The sequence below is a fragment of the Aricia agestis genome, chromosome 12, assembly GCF_905147365.1.
Source record: "Aricia agestis chromosome 12, ilAriAges1.1, whole genome shotgun sequence".
Lineage (NCBI taxonomy): Eukaryota > Metazoa > Arthropoda > Insecta > Lepidoptera > Lycaenidae > Aricia > Aricia agestis.
The window spans coordinates 13,555,643-13,572,499 of record NC_056417.1 but is presented as its reverse complement, the minus strand read 5'-3'; the positions used below and the strand labels follow the sequence as shown (position 1 = coordinate 13,572,499).

Here is a 16,857-nt window from a genome sequence, read left to right as displayed (position 1 = left end):
GCCATCTTCATACCCGTACGGATGCCCGGATCGGCAATTTGTATGGGTATGAAAACGGATTTTTTTGAGTTCCCAGTATTGTTCTCATAGAAAAAGTTGTTCATTTTGACGGACTCATTTGATGGTTTCAAGGATAACGGTGTTTACACTTACATCTTGTATATTTGAAGTTTTTATGGACAATACTGGACAATAGCAAAAAAATGAATAAACTATGAACATAATATAACCTCATCCTTTTTTGGAGTTAGTTACTAAAATAAGTATGTAAGCATTCGAACTTTTTTCGTAGACATTCTGTTGACTTTGCGAAAAAGGCGTCATTGCAAGTTTCTTCACGCAATATCCGTATTTTTTGGTATGACTGAGCTGACGATTTGCAAACCTTCAAAACCCCCAAATTCTTAGTAGCCAATTTAGCGTTTACATGGGACATTAGTATTCATTGTCCATGCTAATTCATTCCAAGGTCGTCCAAAACAATAACAGGTATGAAAATGAGGCGGCTCCTTTATCGTGGCTGTGAGTTGTGGCTTCGGAACGTTTTCCTGTTTTTGGTATCTCAATGATCCACCTTATTGACCTTATTACTAATGCAATAAAGTTCATAAGCGGTTAAAAGAACTGTAGGTAAAGTACTGTAGTAAAGTACAGCTCAGAACATTAAGGACATGACTCCATTATTGGTTCATACCAGGGATAGCGGACCTTTCCGTATCAACGGGCCCTTTTCTGAAGAAGTCATATAAACGTGCCATTAAATTTTTTTGTAATTTGGTTTTTCAAATTTGCTTACCTAAGGGGTATGAAGATTTTTGTATGGAGCCTGAGCGACCTACTTTCCGCCATTGTGTTTTTCCGCGTTCACGAATATTTTTTTCAAAAATGGATAGCTAACATCAATACAAGCAAAAAATAATCTTGAAAAAAATATTCGTGAACGCGAAAAAACACAATAGCGGTACGGTAGGTCGGCCAAAATCTTCGTACCCCTTTTGCCATTGGTTCACCATCCCTGGTAGACTATAGAATTAGTACTCTTTATACGTTTTTAGAGGAGTTCTTATTTCGAAATTTACAATAAGAAACCTGAAATTGAATTGTTATATATTATAGAATGACTAATATAAGAAGTCAAGGCCCATATTCAGACTTTGAAACACAATTTTACCCAAGACCAAAACGAAATACCTTTATTCTCGATACTGAAGTACACTCTAGAAATGTATTTTATAACCGTATCGTATTACGTTTGTAGAAAAAATTACTCGCATCGCAACTTGTGTCAGTTTGATTGATGGTAGGCCCAATGCCATGTGTCGGACTTGAGACCATCTGGTCGGTGTATGTGGGTCAGGCCAGAGCAAGGGCTTGGGTAAATATTGGTTCTAAACTTTTTACTGTATCACATTAGATTGGGTAGTTCGAGAAAGGGAATAGTCCAGAGTCTAGACTCTAGTTAGTAGACTGGTTCCCAAATCCCAACCAGTGGTACGTGGACCAGAGTCCAGGAGCCAAAATATGGTCCTCGAATATTCATTTTAGCTTTGAGTAACTTTATTAGTCATAGGATAGCCGACTTCACGTAGAATAATATGCAAGCTCAGTAATGCAACACTAAAATACCAAAGTTTTCTTTTGATGTTACATATTTCTTAAAGAGTTTTTTATTATAATTTATGATATTTGTAATCTGATTATTACAGTTTTTATGCATGTAATAGTAGTTAGCAAGAAAAAGATAAAAGTGGTCCCTGATTGAAAAGGGGTTCTCACCCCTGCTCTAGACTCTACATGAAGAATAAAAATGTGAAAGGCCGCGTACAGATAGACGGAAGAAACTAGATGATGAAAGTTCTTTAATCTTGTTTACAATAATAATAGGTATATTCTGTAAAGTATTTAAATAGCTTTTAAGCTACCAATAATAATATTCACTGTAATCGCAATCGCTAGCACTTTGGGCCATAATCGCCAACACGATTGCCACCATGATCGCTAAGCTTTCTACACGAACAATCTATATCGATCATGGACCTTAAGAGGAAACGCTAGCACTGTTTTCCATACAAACCTATTCCCCAATTTACTCCCTGGACAATGCGCCAGACAAATGATTTTTTTATACAATATTGGGATCTGTTAAGGCTATGCCTCTACGTTCGATTTTTTCGAAATTTACTAATACTTATGTTATTAGAAATTTACTAAAAAATATGACCCTTCAAAAATCGCAAAAAATTAATGCCGCGTACCCCGCCATTCAACAACAAGGCAAAGATTTTCAGGGTCGCAACTCGCAGGTCGCTAGTAGTCACTATGACAGGCTCGGCCTAAAATTCGCAGTACTGATGTCACTCCACGTAACTTAACCAAGGTTGTTACATTATTTATTGCTTTGTTGTTAAAATTTAATTATAAGGGAAAATTGAGTTTTCCTTAAAAGTTAAAACTGATAACAACACTGTTGTATCGAGCCAAATAATTAAATTGACTGAAAGAGTTATTTGCGAATTTATTGTTTCTATCCGACATGCCCCAACATCAGGAATTTGCCCATTCAATAATAATTGAAAAGCTTTCACAGTAAACTCTGTATAAGGCCACATAAACGAAAATTTAATTAAAACGATAAAAAAAATATAAAAGGACTGCAAGGTTTATCTTATATATAAAATTCGCGTGTCACAATGTTAGGCCGCGTACTCCTCCGAAACGCCTTTACTGATTTTAACCAAATTTTATAATAAGTATGCATATTCAGTGGGTCTGAGAATCGGCTACTGGGTACTTTTTATATTGATAAGTGCATTTGTTGAATAAATAATAGTAAATTATTACAACTCGAGACTGACGGCGACCATTGTTTGTGCGACGGGATAGCGATTAGCGATGGACGTTGCCATGGTGAAATATTTAGTCACTTCAATAAAATAATACGGGCGAAATACTTTATATGGCAAAGAAACGTTTGTCGGGACAGCTAGTATTTTATAAAATAATTTTTGTAAAAAAACATTTTACAAAAATTACGAATAAAAAGTAACTTGAAACGGAACGGATTTCAAAACACCAATCAGCGTTCAGTGACGTCACACATGCTATCCCCGTGTTCCATTTAGCGTTTTTTAAGAGGATACACCAGGGGCGAGAGAAATTGAAAATGTATTGCTGTCTCACCAATCTCAAGTCTCCTACCGCAGAGCGCGATAGAGACAACACGACAAAAGTTCTAATAAAAGAACAGAAAATCTTCGATTCGTTGTCCGCTGATTCCTTCTCCAAAACTTAACCGATTTAAGTACTTTTTTCATTAAGAATTAAAGCAAGGCTTGAGCTGTGTTCCTATGTTTTATTTTTTTTGTATATTTTAGCCAGTTTATTTTTCTGGGTGTTTGAACACAGAGAAAAATCTGGCCATTTTTTTGGGTTTTTGGACGTTTTTATCTTTTTTAATAATAAAATTATGAAAAAAAAAAAGAAAACATAGGGACATGCTAATAGTGGCCATAGATATTCAGGAAAAAACATCATAACTCTACCGGCATTATCCAGGGAGGAAACAGGGGACAACGTTTGTATGGAAAAACGGCGGTGTGGACTCCTCTTAAGCGATTTGATCGTTTTTAACGCTAAATGAAACACGGGGCATGGCAACTTTTTGAGAGGTACGATCAGGTGGGGCCATTGTCAATAATTATTGTCAAACAACAGTGACGTCATACACTGATACAGACTATAATCCGTTTTGGCACCAACATTTAAATTGACAATTATAAACCGCATTTTTTGTAGTAAATAATAAATTCCAGTGTTTTAATTTTTTAATATATTTGTGGTCTATTCTACATGGAGTTCTTTAAAATAAACACAAAAATAAAAAACATCGCATCTTCCCTATTAAATTTAGATTTTGACAATAAACATCTGTCAAACTCTTCGTTAAAATGAATCGAAGTTTAATATTAAAATACATAAGATAATGTCTCTGAGTGTGGCAGTTAGTTTTGTTACACCGTCTTTACGTTTGAAAGGCAACTTCGTGCTGCAACTCCCATTGGCAGATTGAAAAGGACCTTGTATATTGTACTTGAAACGATTCACTTCAAAGGCTAGCCAGTGTAGAGTGAATATTACTCCGTTTCGAGACTTTACAGAATAAAATGTATAGTCCTGAATAAAATTACTTAGGCTGGCCTCACACAGCCGGAATTTCATAATCGGAAATTCATATTATTAATTCAGAAAGACCGGAATACCATACAATATCAATACACTCCACACACATTCTGATTTTTTGAGATTATTAATTTCATAGATCGATCTGTAAGAATATGAATTTCCGATTATGAAATTCCGGCTGTGTGAGGCCAGCCTTAATGTTCAAAAACTCTTCTACTCAATAAATTGTCTTTTCGTACTTAAGCGCCTAAGTGTCTTAGTTTTTAGGGTTTCGTAGCTGAAGGGTAAAAAGTAAAAACAGCATCCTATTACTAAGACTTCGATGTCTGTCCGTCTGTCTGTCTGTCTCCAGGCTGTAACTCAAGAACGGTAATAGCTAGGGAGTTGAAATTTTCACAGATTATGTATATCTGTTGCCGCTATAACAACAAATACTAAAAACAATAAATTAAATATTTAAGGGGGGCTCCCATACAACAAACATGATTTTTTTGCTATTTTTTGCTCGATATCAATAACGGCAGTACAAATGGCACTTAAAATATTCACGAAAAACTCAGTTTTATTTGTACTTTAATAATTTTAAATAAAATTTAAATTAATACATGAAATAATTAAGGGGGCTGCTATACAAAAAACACAATTTTCAGACTATTTTTGCTCCATTGTGGTACGGGACCCTTCGACCGCGAGTCCAACTCGCACTTGGCTGATTTTTATATGAAACTGCAGCAGATTGATGCCAAATAAAACGACTATTTCTTTTCAGTCCGCCATTCAAAAATATGTACTTATAGTCATTCTGAAAAGACTCTATTATAATATATTTGAATCGAGACTTTGCACTAGACATAAAATAATAATAAAATTTATTACTTTAAGGGCTTATTTCACCATTTCCTGATAAGTTCCGGATAAGCTATCCACCACTTAACTTGACAGATTAAGGGCTTGTTTCACTACTTCCTGATAAGTGCCGGATGGGCTATTCACCACTTAACTTGACAGATATAGTATGGAGAATCTGTCAAAAAAGTAGTGGAGAGCCTATCCGGCACTTTATCAGGAAGTGTTGAAACAGGCCCTTAATTTACGTATATTTCGTATAACTATAGTTTTTAATGCTACTCAGAACAAACATACAGCAAAATACTGGTACAAGATCCGAATTCCGAACAATTAAACAATCTGCCTCGTGCCAACGTTCGAACGAAAGAATCATAATATTATGAAAGAAAATACAATTACGTTTCCCCGAAAACGGTGTTTTGTAAATCGATTCCGTTTCGACTCGAATACGTCGGAGCATTTGTAAATATTCTCGAACGGATATTTCACGAGAAATCGGTTAGATGCGGTCCGAAACTCCTTTTATGTTATAAAACCAGCTGCACGATTTTGTGCGGAGGTTTTTAAATAAGGATGCGAGAATTTTTTGGAGCGCAACTCTTTGGACGTTGCGTAAACACTTTTATGGGAATACTAGCTGTTGCCCGCGACTTCATCCGCGTTAACATAGTATAATAACAAAGATGGATAGTTTTCTCCTTTTTGTTTTTGTGGTTCCTTATACAAAGGGTAAAAACGGACCCTATTTAAGCAAACGTCAAACGCAAACGTCAATAAACTTTCATGTTTCTAACTCAAGAAATGACGGACTTTCATTGAAACTTTCTACCCCAATTTCACCACCTTGGGGGTAGAATTACCAGAAACACTTAAATACGTATCCATTCATTTTTAATCAGTAGCACAAAAATAAAGTTTCATGTTTCTAACTCAAGAAATGACGGACTTTCATTCAAACTTTCAACTCCAATTTCACCCCCTTGGGGGTAGAATTTCTAAAAACGCTTAAATACCTACCCATTCATTTTTAATCAGCAGTCCAAAAATAAACTTTCATGTTTCTAACTTAAGAAATGACGGACTTTCATTTAAACTTTCAACCCCTATTTCACCCCCTTGGGGGTAGAATTTTCAGAAACGCTTAAACACGTATCCAATCATTTTTAATCAGTAACCCAAACATAAAATTTCATGTTTCTAACTCAAGAAATAACGGAGTTTCATTCAAACTTTCAACCACAATTTTACCCCCTTGGGGGTAGAATTTCCAAAAACGCTTAAATACTTATCCATTCATTTTTAATCAGTAACCCAAAAATAAAGTTTCATGTTTCTAACTCAAGAAATGACGGACTTTCATTAAAACTTTCAACCCTTATTTCACCCCCTTCGGGGTAAAATTTTCAAAATTCCTTCCTTAGTGGGTGTCTACTTAATAAAACAACCCTACTCACCAAATTTCGTGGCTGTAACTTTTACAGTTTTTGCTCAGCGATGATGAATCAGTCAGTCAGTCAGTCAGGACATGTAATTTTATAAGTTTAGAAGACTGACGCGGCAAGCAGAAAACCCCGATTCTATTTTTTGCAACTTTAATGTAGATTCGTTCCTTGTTCACTTTCCTTTGAAAGGATATAATCCTCGCTAAATAAATATACAGGGTGTAACAAAAGTGATAATATTTTAGGGCGTGTATGTGTTCCTTGTAGAGAGTTCTACCTGCCTAGCATACGCCAACGAGATATCTCACTCTTTATGTCAAAATCTCGACATTATCTCGACAAAACTCTATAAAAAATGTGTTATTTCGATGATAGATCTACGCGAGAAATCAATAGAGATGAAGAGACAAATCATCAAACATCGAGAAAACATGTAGAGTGAGATATCTCGTTGGCGTATGCTAGGCAGGCTAGTCTGTAGAGAAAATAAATATACAGAGTGTAACAAAACTAAGAAGCGCTGAAAGAGCAAAAAAAAATTCACTCTTGTATGGGGAAACTCGTCACGTTGGGGCGCTTCACGCTTGCCCATACAAATCACAAAAAAAATCTGGTCTTTCAGCGCTGCTACTTTCACAGTGAACTCTCTATAAGGAACACATACACACCCTATTCCCTAAAGTATTATCACTTAGTTTTGTTACACCCTGTACTGTATAATATAATTTCAAATCATAATTTTCAATAATGTTTCACGGGAACTACAGCCAGGAAAATACTAAGACGCTATTTTAATCTTTAACCTCCCTTTGGCCTTAGCTTACAGACGCTAGGAAAATAAAGCCGTTATTTAATAAGGGTTTTCTGCGAGTCCGTGGTATTCAGTCAAAGCGCTTCGAAACAGGGCAACTCCGACAGTAATAAATAGATACTTCAGTGAAAAGGATGCTTCAAAGTGCGCAATATAAATTCCTTTTCAGCAATGTTAGCTAAGGTAGAGCTAATAATAACTTGCAGCAGTATAAGACGGACCTACGGAGATTATACAGCATGACTGGTGAGACATATTCAATATTCGAGGACGTGATATTTTGCTATTATAATATTCGTTGAAAAAAAAATATATCAATTGATCACTGAGTATATGTAGCTTAAAGTTAAATAATTATTTACCCAACGCATGGACACCGCGCGCGTTTACTAAGTGTCCATAATTCATTTATTTAAAGGGAAGTTTGGTAAAAAATTACGTACCTAATTTTATTACATACGAGCTTTTGCCCGCGGCTTCGCCCGCGTTAAGAAGTATTATTATATACAAACTTTCATCCCCTATTTAAACCCCTTGGGGTTGGAATTTATCAAAATCCTTTCTTAGCGGATGCCTACGTTATAACATCTACCTGCATGCCAAATTTCAGCCCGATCCGTCCAGTGGTTTGGGCTGTGCGTTGATAGATCACTATGTGAATCAGTCAGTCACCTTTGAGTTTTATATATACAGATTATAATGATTAATGAAAATCGAGTACCGCGTACTCTCCTTATGTATTGATCCTGTCTCACCAGTCATGCTGTAGATTATTTAACATAGCTTTGCATATTAATATTTGTGTTTCCAAAAAGGTTTAATAGAAGTTTCATGCTACTTATAAATCTAAATACTTTACAAAAACTGTATCTTTAAAGATCCAAAATAATAATAATATCATGTTTTATAAACTTACAGTCACCATTGCAAATTAGCCGCATAAATATATTTGTTCTAAGAAAATGGAATAAGAGCACAACCCTGGAGCACATTAGCGAGAACCAAAAGTTTAACAATTCGCATTGCAATGGAAATGCCGCGACGACCGACATGGTCTATTATACAGGATGTAACAAAAATAGGTGATAAAACTTTAGGGTGTGTACGTGTTCCTTGTAGAGAGTTCACTGTGAAACTAGCAGCGCTGAAATACTTACCAATTTTTTTTTTCACTTTTGTATGGGGAAACTCGTGACGCTCGGGCCCCTTGTCCATACAAAAAAGAAGAAAAAAATCGTTTTTAAGAACTGCTACTCTCACAGTGAACTCTCTACAAGGAACACGTACACACCCTAAAGTATTATCACTTATTTTTGTTACACACTGTATATTATTATTATTATTATTGTTTATTATAAAATATGCGAAAGTGCGTCTGTCTGTCTGTTACTTCTTCACGCTCAAACCGCTAATAATCCGATTATGCTGAAAGGTATGGAGATACTTTAGAGTTCCGGGAAAGGACATTATGATGCTTTTTTCCCAGGAAACGTACGGATCCCGCGCTATAAACGAATTTTTACAAAACGGAGTTCTAACGTTCTCACATTTTCCAACTTAAAGGTACGCTAAGCGTAGTTTGAGTGGTTCAGTGCAACCGACATAAAATGTCTCTCTTGTTATTTCATCAGCGGAGATTTCCAAAATTTATCAGTAAAGCTTACTGATAAACTTTGGAAATTTAAAAGTTTGAGTGGAAATTAAACTTTTAGAACCTTCAACCCCAAAAACTTGAAACTTCGTGCGTCGCTTTAACATCAGAGATGTGCCTCGGCCCTCGTTATTATTCCATCGGCGGAGTCAGCTAGAGCCAACTGACCCATAACTCTGCCTCTCGTGGTACATATTTACATTTTTCTCCGAAACCCTTTCTATGTGCCCACCTTATGTAGCCAGCGATGCTACTTACGATTCATGTAATGCGCCTATCGCGGCCGGTTTACTTAAAAACACACGTTTCACGAATTCCAGCAATATACAGCACGCTCTGAATTTGAATTTAAACTGTTTGAATTCAGAACGTTTAATATATTTTTTATTATTTTTCTGCTCAAAAGGATTACAAAGAAACAGCCGAAAGTTCGAAAGTATTTTTAAACAGGAGTCTCGTTAACTTTATGTTTTAGTTCTAAAGTTTACTTCAACTTTACAATACAATGCAAACACTTTGCGCAGTTACCCTGAGTTTAACTTAGAAAGTAAAACACGCCAACTTTGCATACGCTCTATCGTTAATCTCCTACCGAGGATTATTAATGTAAATATTATAGCAGAGTTCAGTGACTCCGATAAGCTAGCCATCTGATCTATCGACCACAAACCGGTACCACTAGAGAGTTCGGAAGCTGGATTATAATATTATCTATACATATAAATAAAATTGGAGTGTCTGTTTGTTATATTGATATAACCATTTTTTACTACATGCATATGAATGTACATACGGTACATATACCAAAATAGCTTTTTACAATTTTTGCCTGTCTGTATGTCTGTCTGTTTGTTCCGGCTAATCTCTGAAACGGCTGGGGCAATTTTAACGGGACTTTTTTTGGCAGATAGCGGATATAATAAGGAGTAACTTAGGCTACCTTTTAATCGACTTTCAATAAAGGGGGAGGATATATTTAAACTTTTTGTATTTTATTGAAAGATAATTCTCGGATTAAGTTTAAGGGGTGACCAAAAGTTTAATGCAATAAGTAAAAATAAAAAATTCTGCGACATATATATTATTTAGATAAATTTTTCATATAATTTCCATTTTTGTATCAAAATCTTAATGTGGTTCACAGACTTCATCTACTTACCAAGTTTAAATAGTATAGCTCTTATAGTTTCGGAGAAAAGTGGCTGTGACATACGGACGGACAGACAGACAGACACACAGACACACAGACATGACGAATCTATAAGGATTCCGTTTTTTGCCATTTGGCTACGGAACCCTAAAAAAAGTTTCGGCGCTAGCCCTCGCCTAAATTAAAACCTTTTACAACTTTATAAGTACCTATTTATTATTTAAAAAAACTTACCTCTTCTCTTCTTTGGTTTGCTGTGGTTCCATTGGCGGTGGCGGCGGTGGCGGTGGGGGCGGGATGGGAGCAGACGGCGCCTCCGGCACCACCGGGTCCGGCATAACCGGGGGCGCGTCCGGTATATCCGGGACGTCGAGCTTCGCGCTGAGGTCCGGCAGATCGGGTAGTTCCGGTATATGCTCCGGTATGGGATTGCTGGGCACCACCGGGGAGGTGACGGCTGACGGTGCAATGGATCCCGCGTCAGTGTACAGGTATTGTATATCCCCAGCTACACCGGGCAGGTGGGGCAGGTCCATGGGCATATCCAGTTCGGGGACCTATGCCAAAATGGTAATTAGGGTTTAGTCTGCTTGAGTTTCCACGGCGAAGTTTCAAATAGAATTTAAGGCAATACGATATCTATCTTGATCTATGTCTGTGGTTTCGTACTTCCCATCGACATTATCAAATTTATCTTGATTCTTGCGTGAAGCGCTACTACTTAATTTTGCCACACGCGATTAATATTATAAACTTTGAATAAAAACTGTAAAGGAGCCTAGCCACATGCGTTCCTAAGTCTTTACTCTCGTGTACGGTGAAAGGCCAGGTTTCCTTACAAAATACGCATGGTCCACACGAGCTTATAACATAACTACTAACTAACAACAAGTAAATCAAATATTTACTACTAAGTAAATACTTCATTTACTAGTATAGTATAGTATAGTGTTTTGTATAGAAACCATCAACCAAATTTGACATTCTTGAAGTAAGAACCTCCGTGTGGTTTTGTTTTTCATGAAATCCTCAGTATTAACTAAAAGCAAATATTGATGCAGGTCGAATGTTTTGATACGATAATTAGATTGGGTTTGGAAACCTCATACTGGGAAAACCACTGACTCAAAGATTTGTGTCATGTTTAGTGGTAATCCTTGTCTCTAATATACAGTGGCCATAAATCGTCTGTTCGTAAATCCAGCTAATACGCCAAGGCAACGCATTGTCCTGTACACTGTACGGGGGAACAAGAGAGCCCAAAGAAAGGCAATTTCGCTAATATAAACCGCAAAGCTACGAATAATAAAAAATATTCGTAGCCGCAAAGTCATATTTTGTGAAGCGCCGCACGGATAATTTCGACATATTATGACCACAGAAAGAAAGAGAAGGAATAGATACTTAATCAATCTTTCACTTTGTCAATATTATTCTTCCGTAAAAGGAAACAAAACACAAAAGAACTCACCATTCCCATACCGGGCGCGTACATGTACTCGTCAATTTCCCGCTTCAAGACATTCTTCTTCATGATAGAGGGAGGGGCTTCGTCTAGGACGTCCTTCTGCACGCTCGCCGGTACTTTAGGTACGTAGGCCGGGGTCTTCTGGCTGCCGAAGTACACGCTTTCGTCGGTGTTAAAGATCAGAAGATCGCCGACTGATGCCACCTTATTGACAACCGATTTTAGGTCGTACTCGTGTTTGGGCTTAACCGCTTTAGGCTCGGCCACTTTGACGTGAAAGAAATGTAGCTTCTCCTGAAAAAAACAACTTTGCTATTGAATGGTGCCTACTAAGTTATTAACAAAAAGTCAGTTTTAGAAGAATCTTGTCAACTTACTTGTATTTCCTTTTCATTGCGCTGCCTCTGAGTCTTGTCCCTCAAACTGATCCTCGGCGGTTCGAATGGACGGACGTCTGTGTCGAAAATGGACTCATAGTGCTCGTGCACTATGGACGACGGATACTTTGCGCTGGAGAACACTTTAATCGCCTTCTGCATTCCGACAATTTTCTCGACCTTGTTTCGCGAAATCTCTATCCTCTCCTGAAGTTTCGACGTCTTTTCCATGTTCCGATTGATTCTCGTCGATATACGAGAGAAAACGTCGTCGATGATGCAATTCAAGTTGTCGAGAGTGTCCGCTATCTGCAGGACAGTCTCTTCTACACTCAGATCGTTCGGTATCAAGTTTACTTTATAAATACCCTCCATGGTGTTGAGATAGGTATTTCTGTAACAATATCAGCACACTGTAGCATTTGTATCGATACTGCATGCTCCCGTAATCAGTCTGAACTCCTCTTATCGACATCCTGATATTTCAAAGACTTGGAGCATGCCATTCGTGTCATATATTCTTCTCTCTGTCATATCCATTTATTAACTATAATTAAAAATATTTCGAAGTCTTACCTAATAAGCTGCATTAAATCACCAAAAATAAATTAATAAGGCACAAAAATTATCACTAGATAACATATTCTCATCATAATATGTTCTTCTGTCAAATGATAAAGTTCAATATAGCACTTAGTAAAGCTACATATTTTTTTATTTACAATTAAGTTACTTTGAGTCTATTTGTCAGTTCTTTTTCACTATCCTATTCTACTAGTTAATTCTTTGAGGTTCTTGAGGGTGAGTCAGCGAGAAGAGAGTGTAAATTGTCATTCGCCGGATCAGTGCTCCATGAAAATCTACAGTATGCGTCGGGCGACATCGAGGGATCCAGTATCGCCGACTCCTCCGTGAGCTGACCCGCGGTCAATATGTTGTTGAGATGTTTATTGATGACGTGATCTGTGGGACTCACGTATCCGCTGGCGGCCGGTTTCATCGGCACCGCATTTCGTATGCTAGGTTTAAAGCTAGGCAAGGAGTCTAATGAATGCAATTGCATATAACTACTGTCAGCACCCATTTTTGCTGCAGGGGACAATGAGGGTGTATTCGGCAAGGTGTCTGCTCCTAGAGTTTTTTGTGTTTGTTTTCCTAACATTAAATTAGCTTGTGGTTCTTCTCTCATCACGTAGCCGGTTGCGGACGATTTGGGATTGGGGATAATTGGTGGTGCACCCCCCGAAAATGAGGTCGGTGGAAGGCTAGCCATAACGTAACTAGAACTCGCCGGCTGGGGTGAAACTACAGGCGGCGTATTTTTCACTGGTAGCTGAGCAGGTACATAACCTGTTTTTGCATTCACTACAGGTTGTTGGATATAACCACTGGTGGGGGTTTTCTTGAATGTTTCATTACTAAGATATGGTGAATTTTCACAGGAACTTGCTGTGTCAATAGCAGACGAAGCCTCGTCGTCCTCCTCCTTATCATTTTTCATCTTTATTGGTTCAATTTCTAAGTTAAGAGATGAGTCAGATCCGTCATCTGAGGTAGAGGCCTGCCTATCAATGGTGCCTTTTGAAGAATCTGACAGAGCGGTACTGTCTGTTTGGTCACTTGTGTCGCCGTTCGAGTCTTTCTGCTTAACATCTGAAGATGTCGTGACTGATTTGCTGTTAGGAAGAAGCAGCATTTCATCGGATGAGGGCTTCTCCTCCTTGTTATTAGGGTTCCAGTTGCCGAAAGTATACTTCGATATATCTTTTTCGGGTTCGCCAAGCCCATGAGGCAACACCGGTTTGATATCTTCCATTTTACGATAACTTTTGTAGATTTTTATGGATCCATATGCCACTCCTACTGCAGCAAAGATTCCAGCAAATATAGAGATAATAGCGAGGCCACTATTACCTCTGCATGCTACAGTGCTTGGCTCACTCCACTCCCCAGGATACTCATTCATTTCAGTTTCATTAGTTCTTTTGGGTGGATCCACATCATCAATTAATATAACACCATGGTATAAGTCCTCATCAAAGTTTATTGCCCTCACTTCATATGTTTCTGAGGAAACACCACTCTCACATTGGTGCAAGTTGTATGTCAAATCAGTAGAATTATAAATCTCAGCCTCATACTCATCTTTTACTCTTCTAATTTGATACCTATCTAATGTTCCTCCAGGGTGTTCTGGCTTCTCCCATGTTATCTCCCCACTGTTCTTTACATTGGGTGCTTTTAGTCTACCGGGAGGTCCTATTCGTGTTCTAACAAATTTATAATCATTCAGTTTTACTTCGGAGCACACATTTAGGGGTATATTACAGGCTTTTACTGCAAAGGAGTAATTAGTGAAGCCTTGTAGGCCGGTCAGTTTTACTTTTCTACTAGATTTATCAGTTCCTGGTACATTGTCAACATAGAACTCAGTATCATAGTTGAGTATGACATACTTGCCAATGTTGCCATTTCTCTGTAGTGGTGGATCCCAGGCGATTACTAATGAATCATTTTTAACATCTGATATTTTAACATTAATTGGTTTTGTAGGTACATCTTCAGATGTAGTAGTTTGGCATGTTGCATTTTCAATGTTTTTTAGGCCATATATAGTTTTCAGTGCTAAAGTAAATTGATAAGTTTTGTATGGTAGGAGATCCCTGATTGTTGTTGATGAATACTTAGGATTACCCACATATGTATGATTTTTCGGAAAATTTGGATCGCAGTTGCTACTGGTTTCTACTATTGGGCAGTAGCTTATGTTGTAGCCCAAAATAATACCTTCTACAACTGCACAATTCATTTCCCAATTTAGTGTTACAGATCTTTTACCTGGAGTGCCATTAGAGAGACGAACAGGATATCCGTACATGACATATCCATCTTTAGAAATATCACAATATAGCTCCCAAACCATCCCACTGGACTGTGTGCCGTAATTAGCTGCTATTGCAAACTGATATCTGTACTGGTTTGGCAGGTCTATTACATGCTTCTTTTTTTCTGGGCTCAAAACCGTAAAGTCCATTCTTCCTGAGCAACTCCTACTTGCATTATGTTTACACCAAAATAGTGTGTAATTATCAATTTTTTCATCTAGTTTCCAGGACAACTCATATGTACCATTTTCATATGCTAGCTTGGTAAAAGATTTAGGTGTAAAAAGTCGAGTTTGTTTGTCTGGTGGTATATAAAGATAGCTGTTGTTAGCCGAAGACCCTTTCGAGTTAAAAGACCAGACGTGAACATTAATAGCATCTAGAGTTGTGTTCAAGAAGATGTAGCCGAGGCTTTTAGATTTGTCAGGGAATAAGGTGTGCGTAGTATTTCCTTGAGAAGTGACCACTTTGTAAGTGAAGTTAGTTCCTGACTCCTCATACTCTTCCAGCTGCTTCCAATAAACACATAATATTCTTCTATCGAAGTAAGTACTATGGTCAAATGCTCCAGCAACTAACTCTGGGGGTCTACTGGGTTTTTCACTCAAGGTATAGAATACAAGATAAGAAAAGTTTGACAAGAATTCTGTTGCAAATGCTTTCTTGGATTTAATGTACACTCTCACCTCATACTGCACATGAGCATATGGTAGATTAGCTAATTGATATCTGTATGTTTGATTTTTTGGTGGAAGTGTTGCATTCACCCGGTGGAAATGGGTTCTGTTGTCAATTTTAGCAATTTGATATTCAATTATATGATCGACACCACAAGGCAAGAAATCCAATATGTTGTTTGGCAACTTCCACTCCAGTGTGACACTATGGGAGCCATTTTTCACTATTTTCAATCCTAGTGGTGGATCTGGTTTTACAATTTCATAGTGGTCAATAATAAAAGTTTGGTTATTAGATCCAAAGTGGTCGCTCTTCGCATGGAGGTTGAAGTACAGCTGTTCCTCGCTCTGTCTGTATCTCGGCTGTGTATTGACCGTGTTCCATTCGCAGTACCTGGTGTTTGCGTCTATCCGTTTAGCAGTGCAGGGCGGGTTAACTACGTTGTCGTTTACAGAGAATGTCAAATTGTATTGCACATTGCTTATTAAATCTGGTGTTCTAAAGGAGCACCTCAAGGATTCGAAATTCTTGGAGATACATTTAAAATCTGTCACGTTCTCTGGCGGAGTATCCACCACGACACGTCGGATGTCACGCTTGTTACTCCGTACGTTCCTGCAATAGTATGTTCTCACTTGTCTCTCGACATTTTCGATGTACAGGCGACGAGTCGTGCTGTTCACCACTTCCGAGTCGAGAGTCTCTTCGCCAACCGTAAACTTTAGGTCACTCGATGTATAGTTGGCTTCTGCGATGCAAAATATTTCGAGTGGCTTTCCGTACACCAAATTAATGTCTCTATCGGGAACGATCACCACGGGATCCTGTTCGAGACGAGTTGAAAATAAACAGGGCAAAGTGAGCGTAAATTGTACGACGATACACCAAATCCATGATCGTAATTTCGGTCCTTTCCTGAAACCACTGAACTTTGTTTTGCTACACTGATTTGAACAACCGGCCATAACTGTTTTATCCTAAATGTTCAACGTTTGCCACATTACGATTTATAGCACTGACCAAAACCTCGGCAAATTAACGAGAAACGATAAACACATTTCTTGTTTCTTTTTTATCGCAAGCTCAATGGCGCACTCAACACTGTTGTCCCGATACGTTGACACTAGCTGACTAACTAACTTCGAGTTTCGACTGCACCACGTTACGTTTCTATTTATTTTCTTCGAAGCTACAATATAATTATTTTGCTAGCTAAATAGAAACATATCACTGAATTGAATGCTGTGGAATGCTTATATATTAATTAAACTTCTCACTACTTACTCAAAATAGAAAGAAAACTTTGAAGTATTTCTCAGTAACTCCAACTTCACTCCGGTTTTCCGTGTTGACAACAAATCGAA

At 37.8% G+C, this 16,857-nt stretch overlaps 2 protein-coding genes across 3 annotated transcripts in view; both read right to left on the bottom strand.

The window, feature by feature from the left end:
• The window catches only part of LOC121732830 (WASH complex subunit 1), a 38,741-nt gene extending 21,906 nt beyond the window's left edge, over positions 1-16,835 (bottom strand). The window contains exons 1-4 of one of the 2 annotated variants that reach the window (XM_042122827.1): positions 16,778-16,835; positions 11,931-12,324; positions 11,557-11,847; positions 10,320-10,642 (exon numbers count right to left, since the gene is read on the bottom strand). In XM_042122827.1, coding sequence (XP_041978761.1) covers positions 10,320-10,642; positions 11,557-11,847; positions 11,931-12,305 — 989 coding nt within the window. In that variant the 5' untranslated portion in view covers positions 12,306-12,324; positions 16,778-16,835. Of the gene's footprint in view, positions 1-10,319; positions 10,643-11,556; positions 11,848-11,930; positions 12,325-12,506; positions 12,596-16,777 lie in introns of those variants that run through there. The other variant, XM_042122826.1, reaches the window with a different exon arrangement.
• Positions 12,701-16,771, bottom strand: LOC121732829 (cytokine receptor). Its single transcript, XM_042122825.1, has one exon. It carries the CDS (start codon positions 16,456-16,458, stop codon positions 12,709-12,711), a length of 3,750 nt encoding a protein of 1,249 aa, XP_041978759.1. The 5' UTR covers positions 16,459-16,771; the 3' UTR covers positions 12,701-12,708.
• Positions 16,836-16,857: the final 22 nt, after the last annotated feature.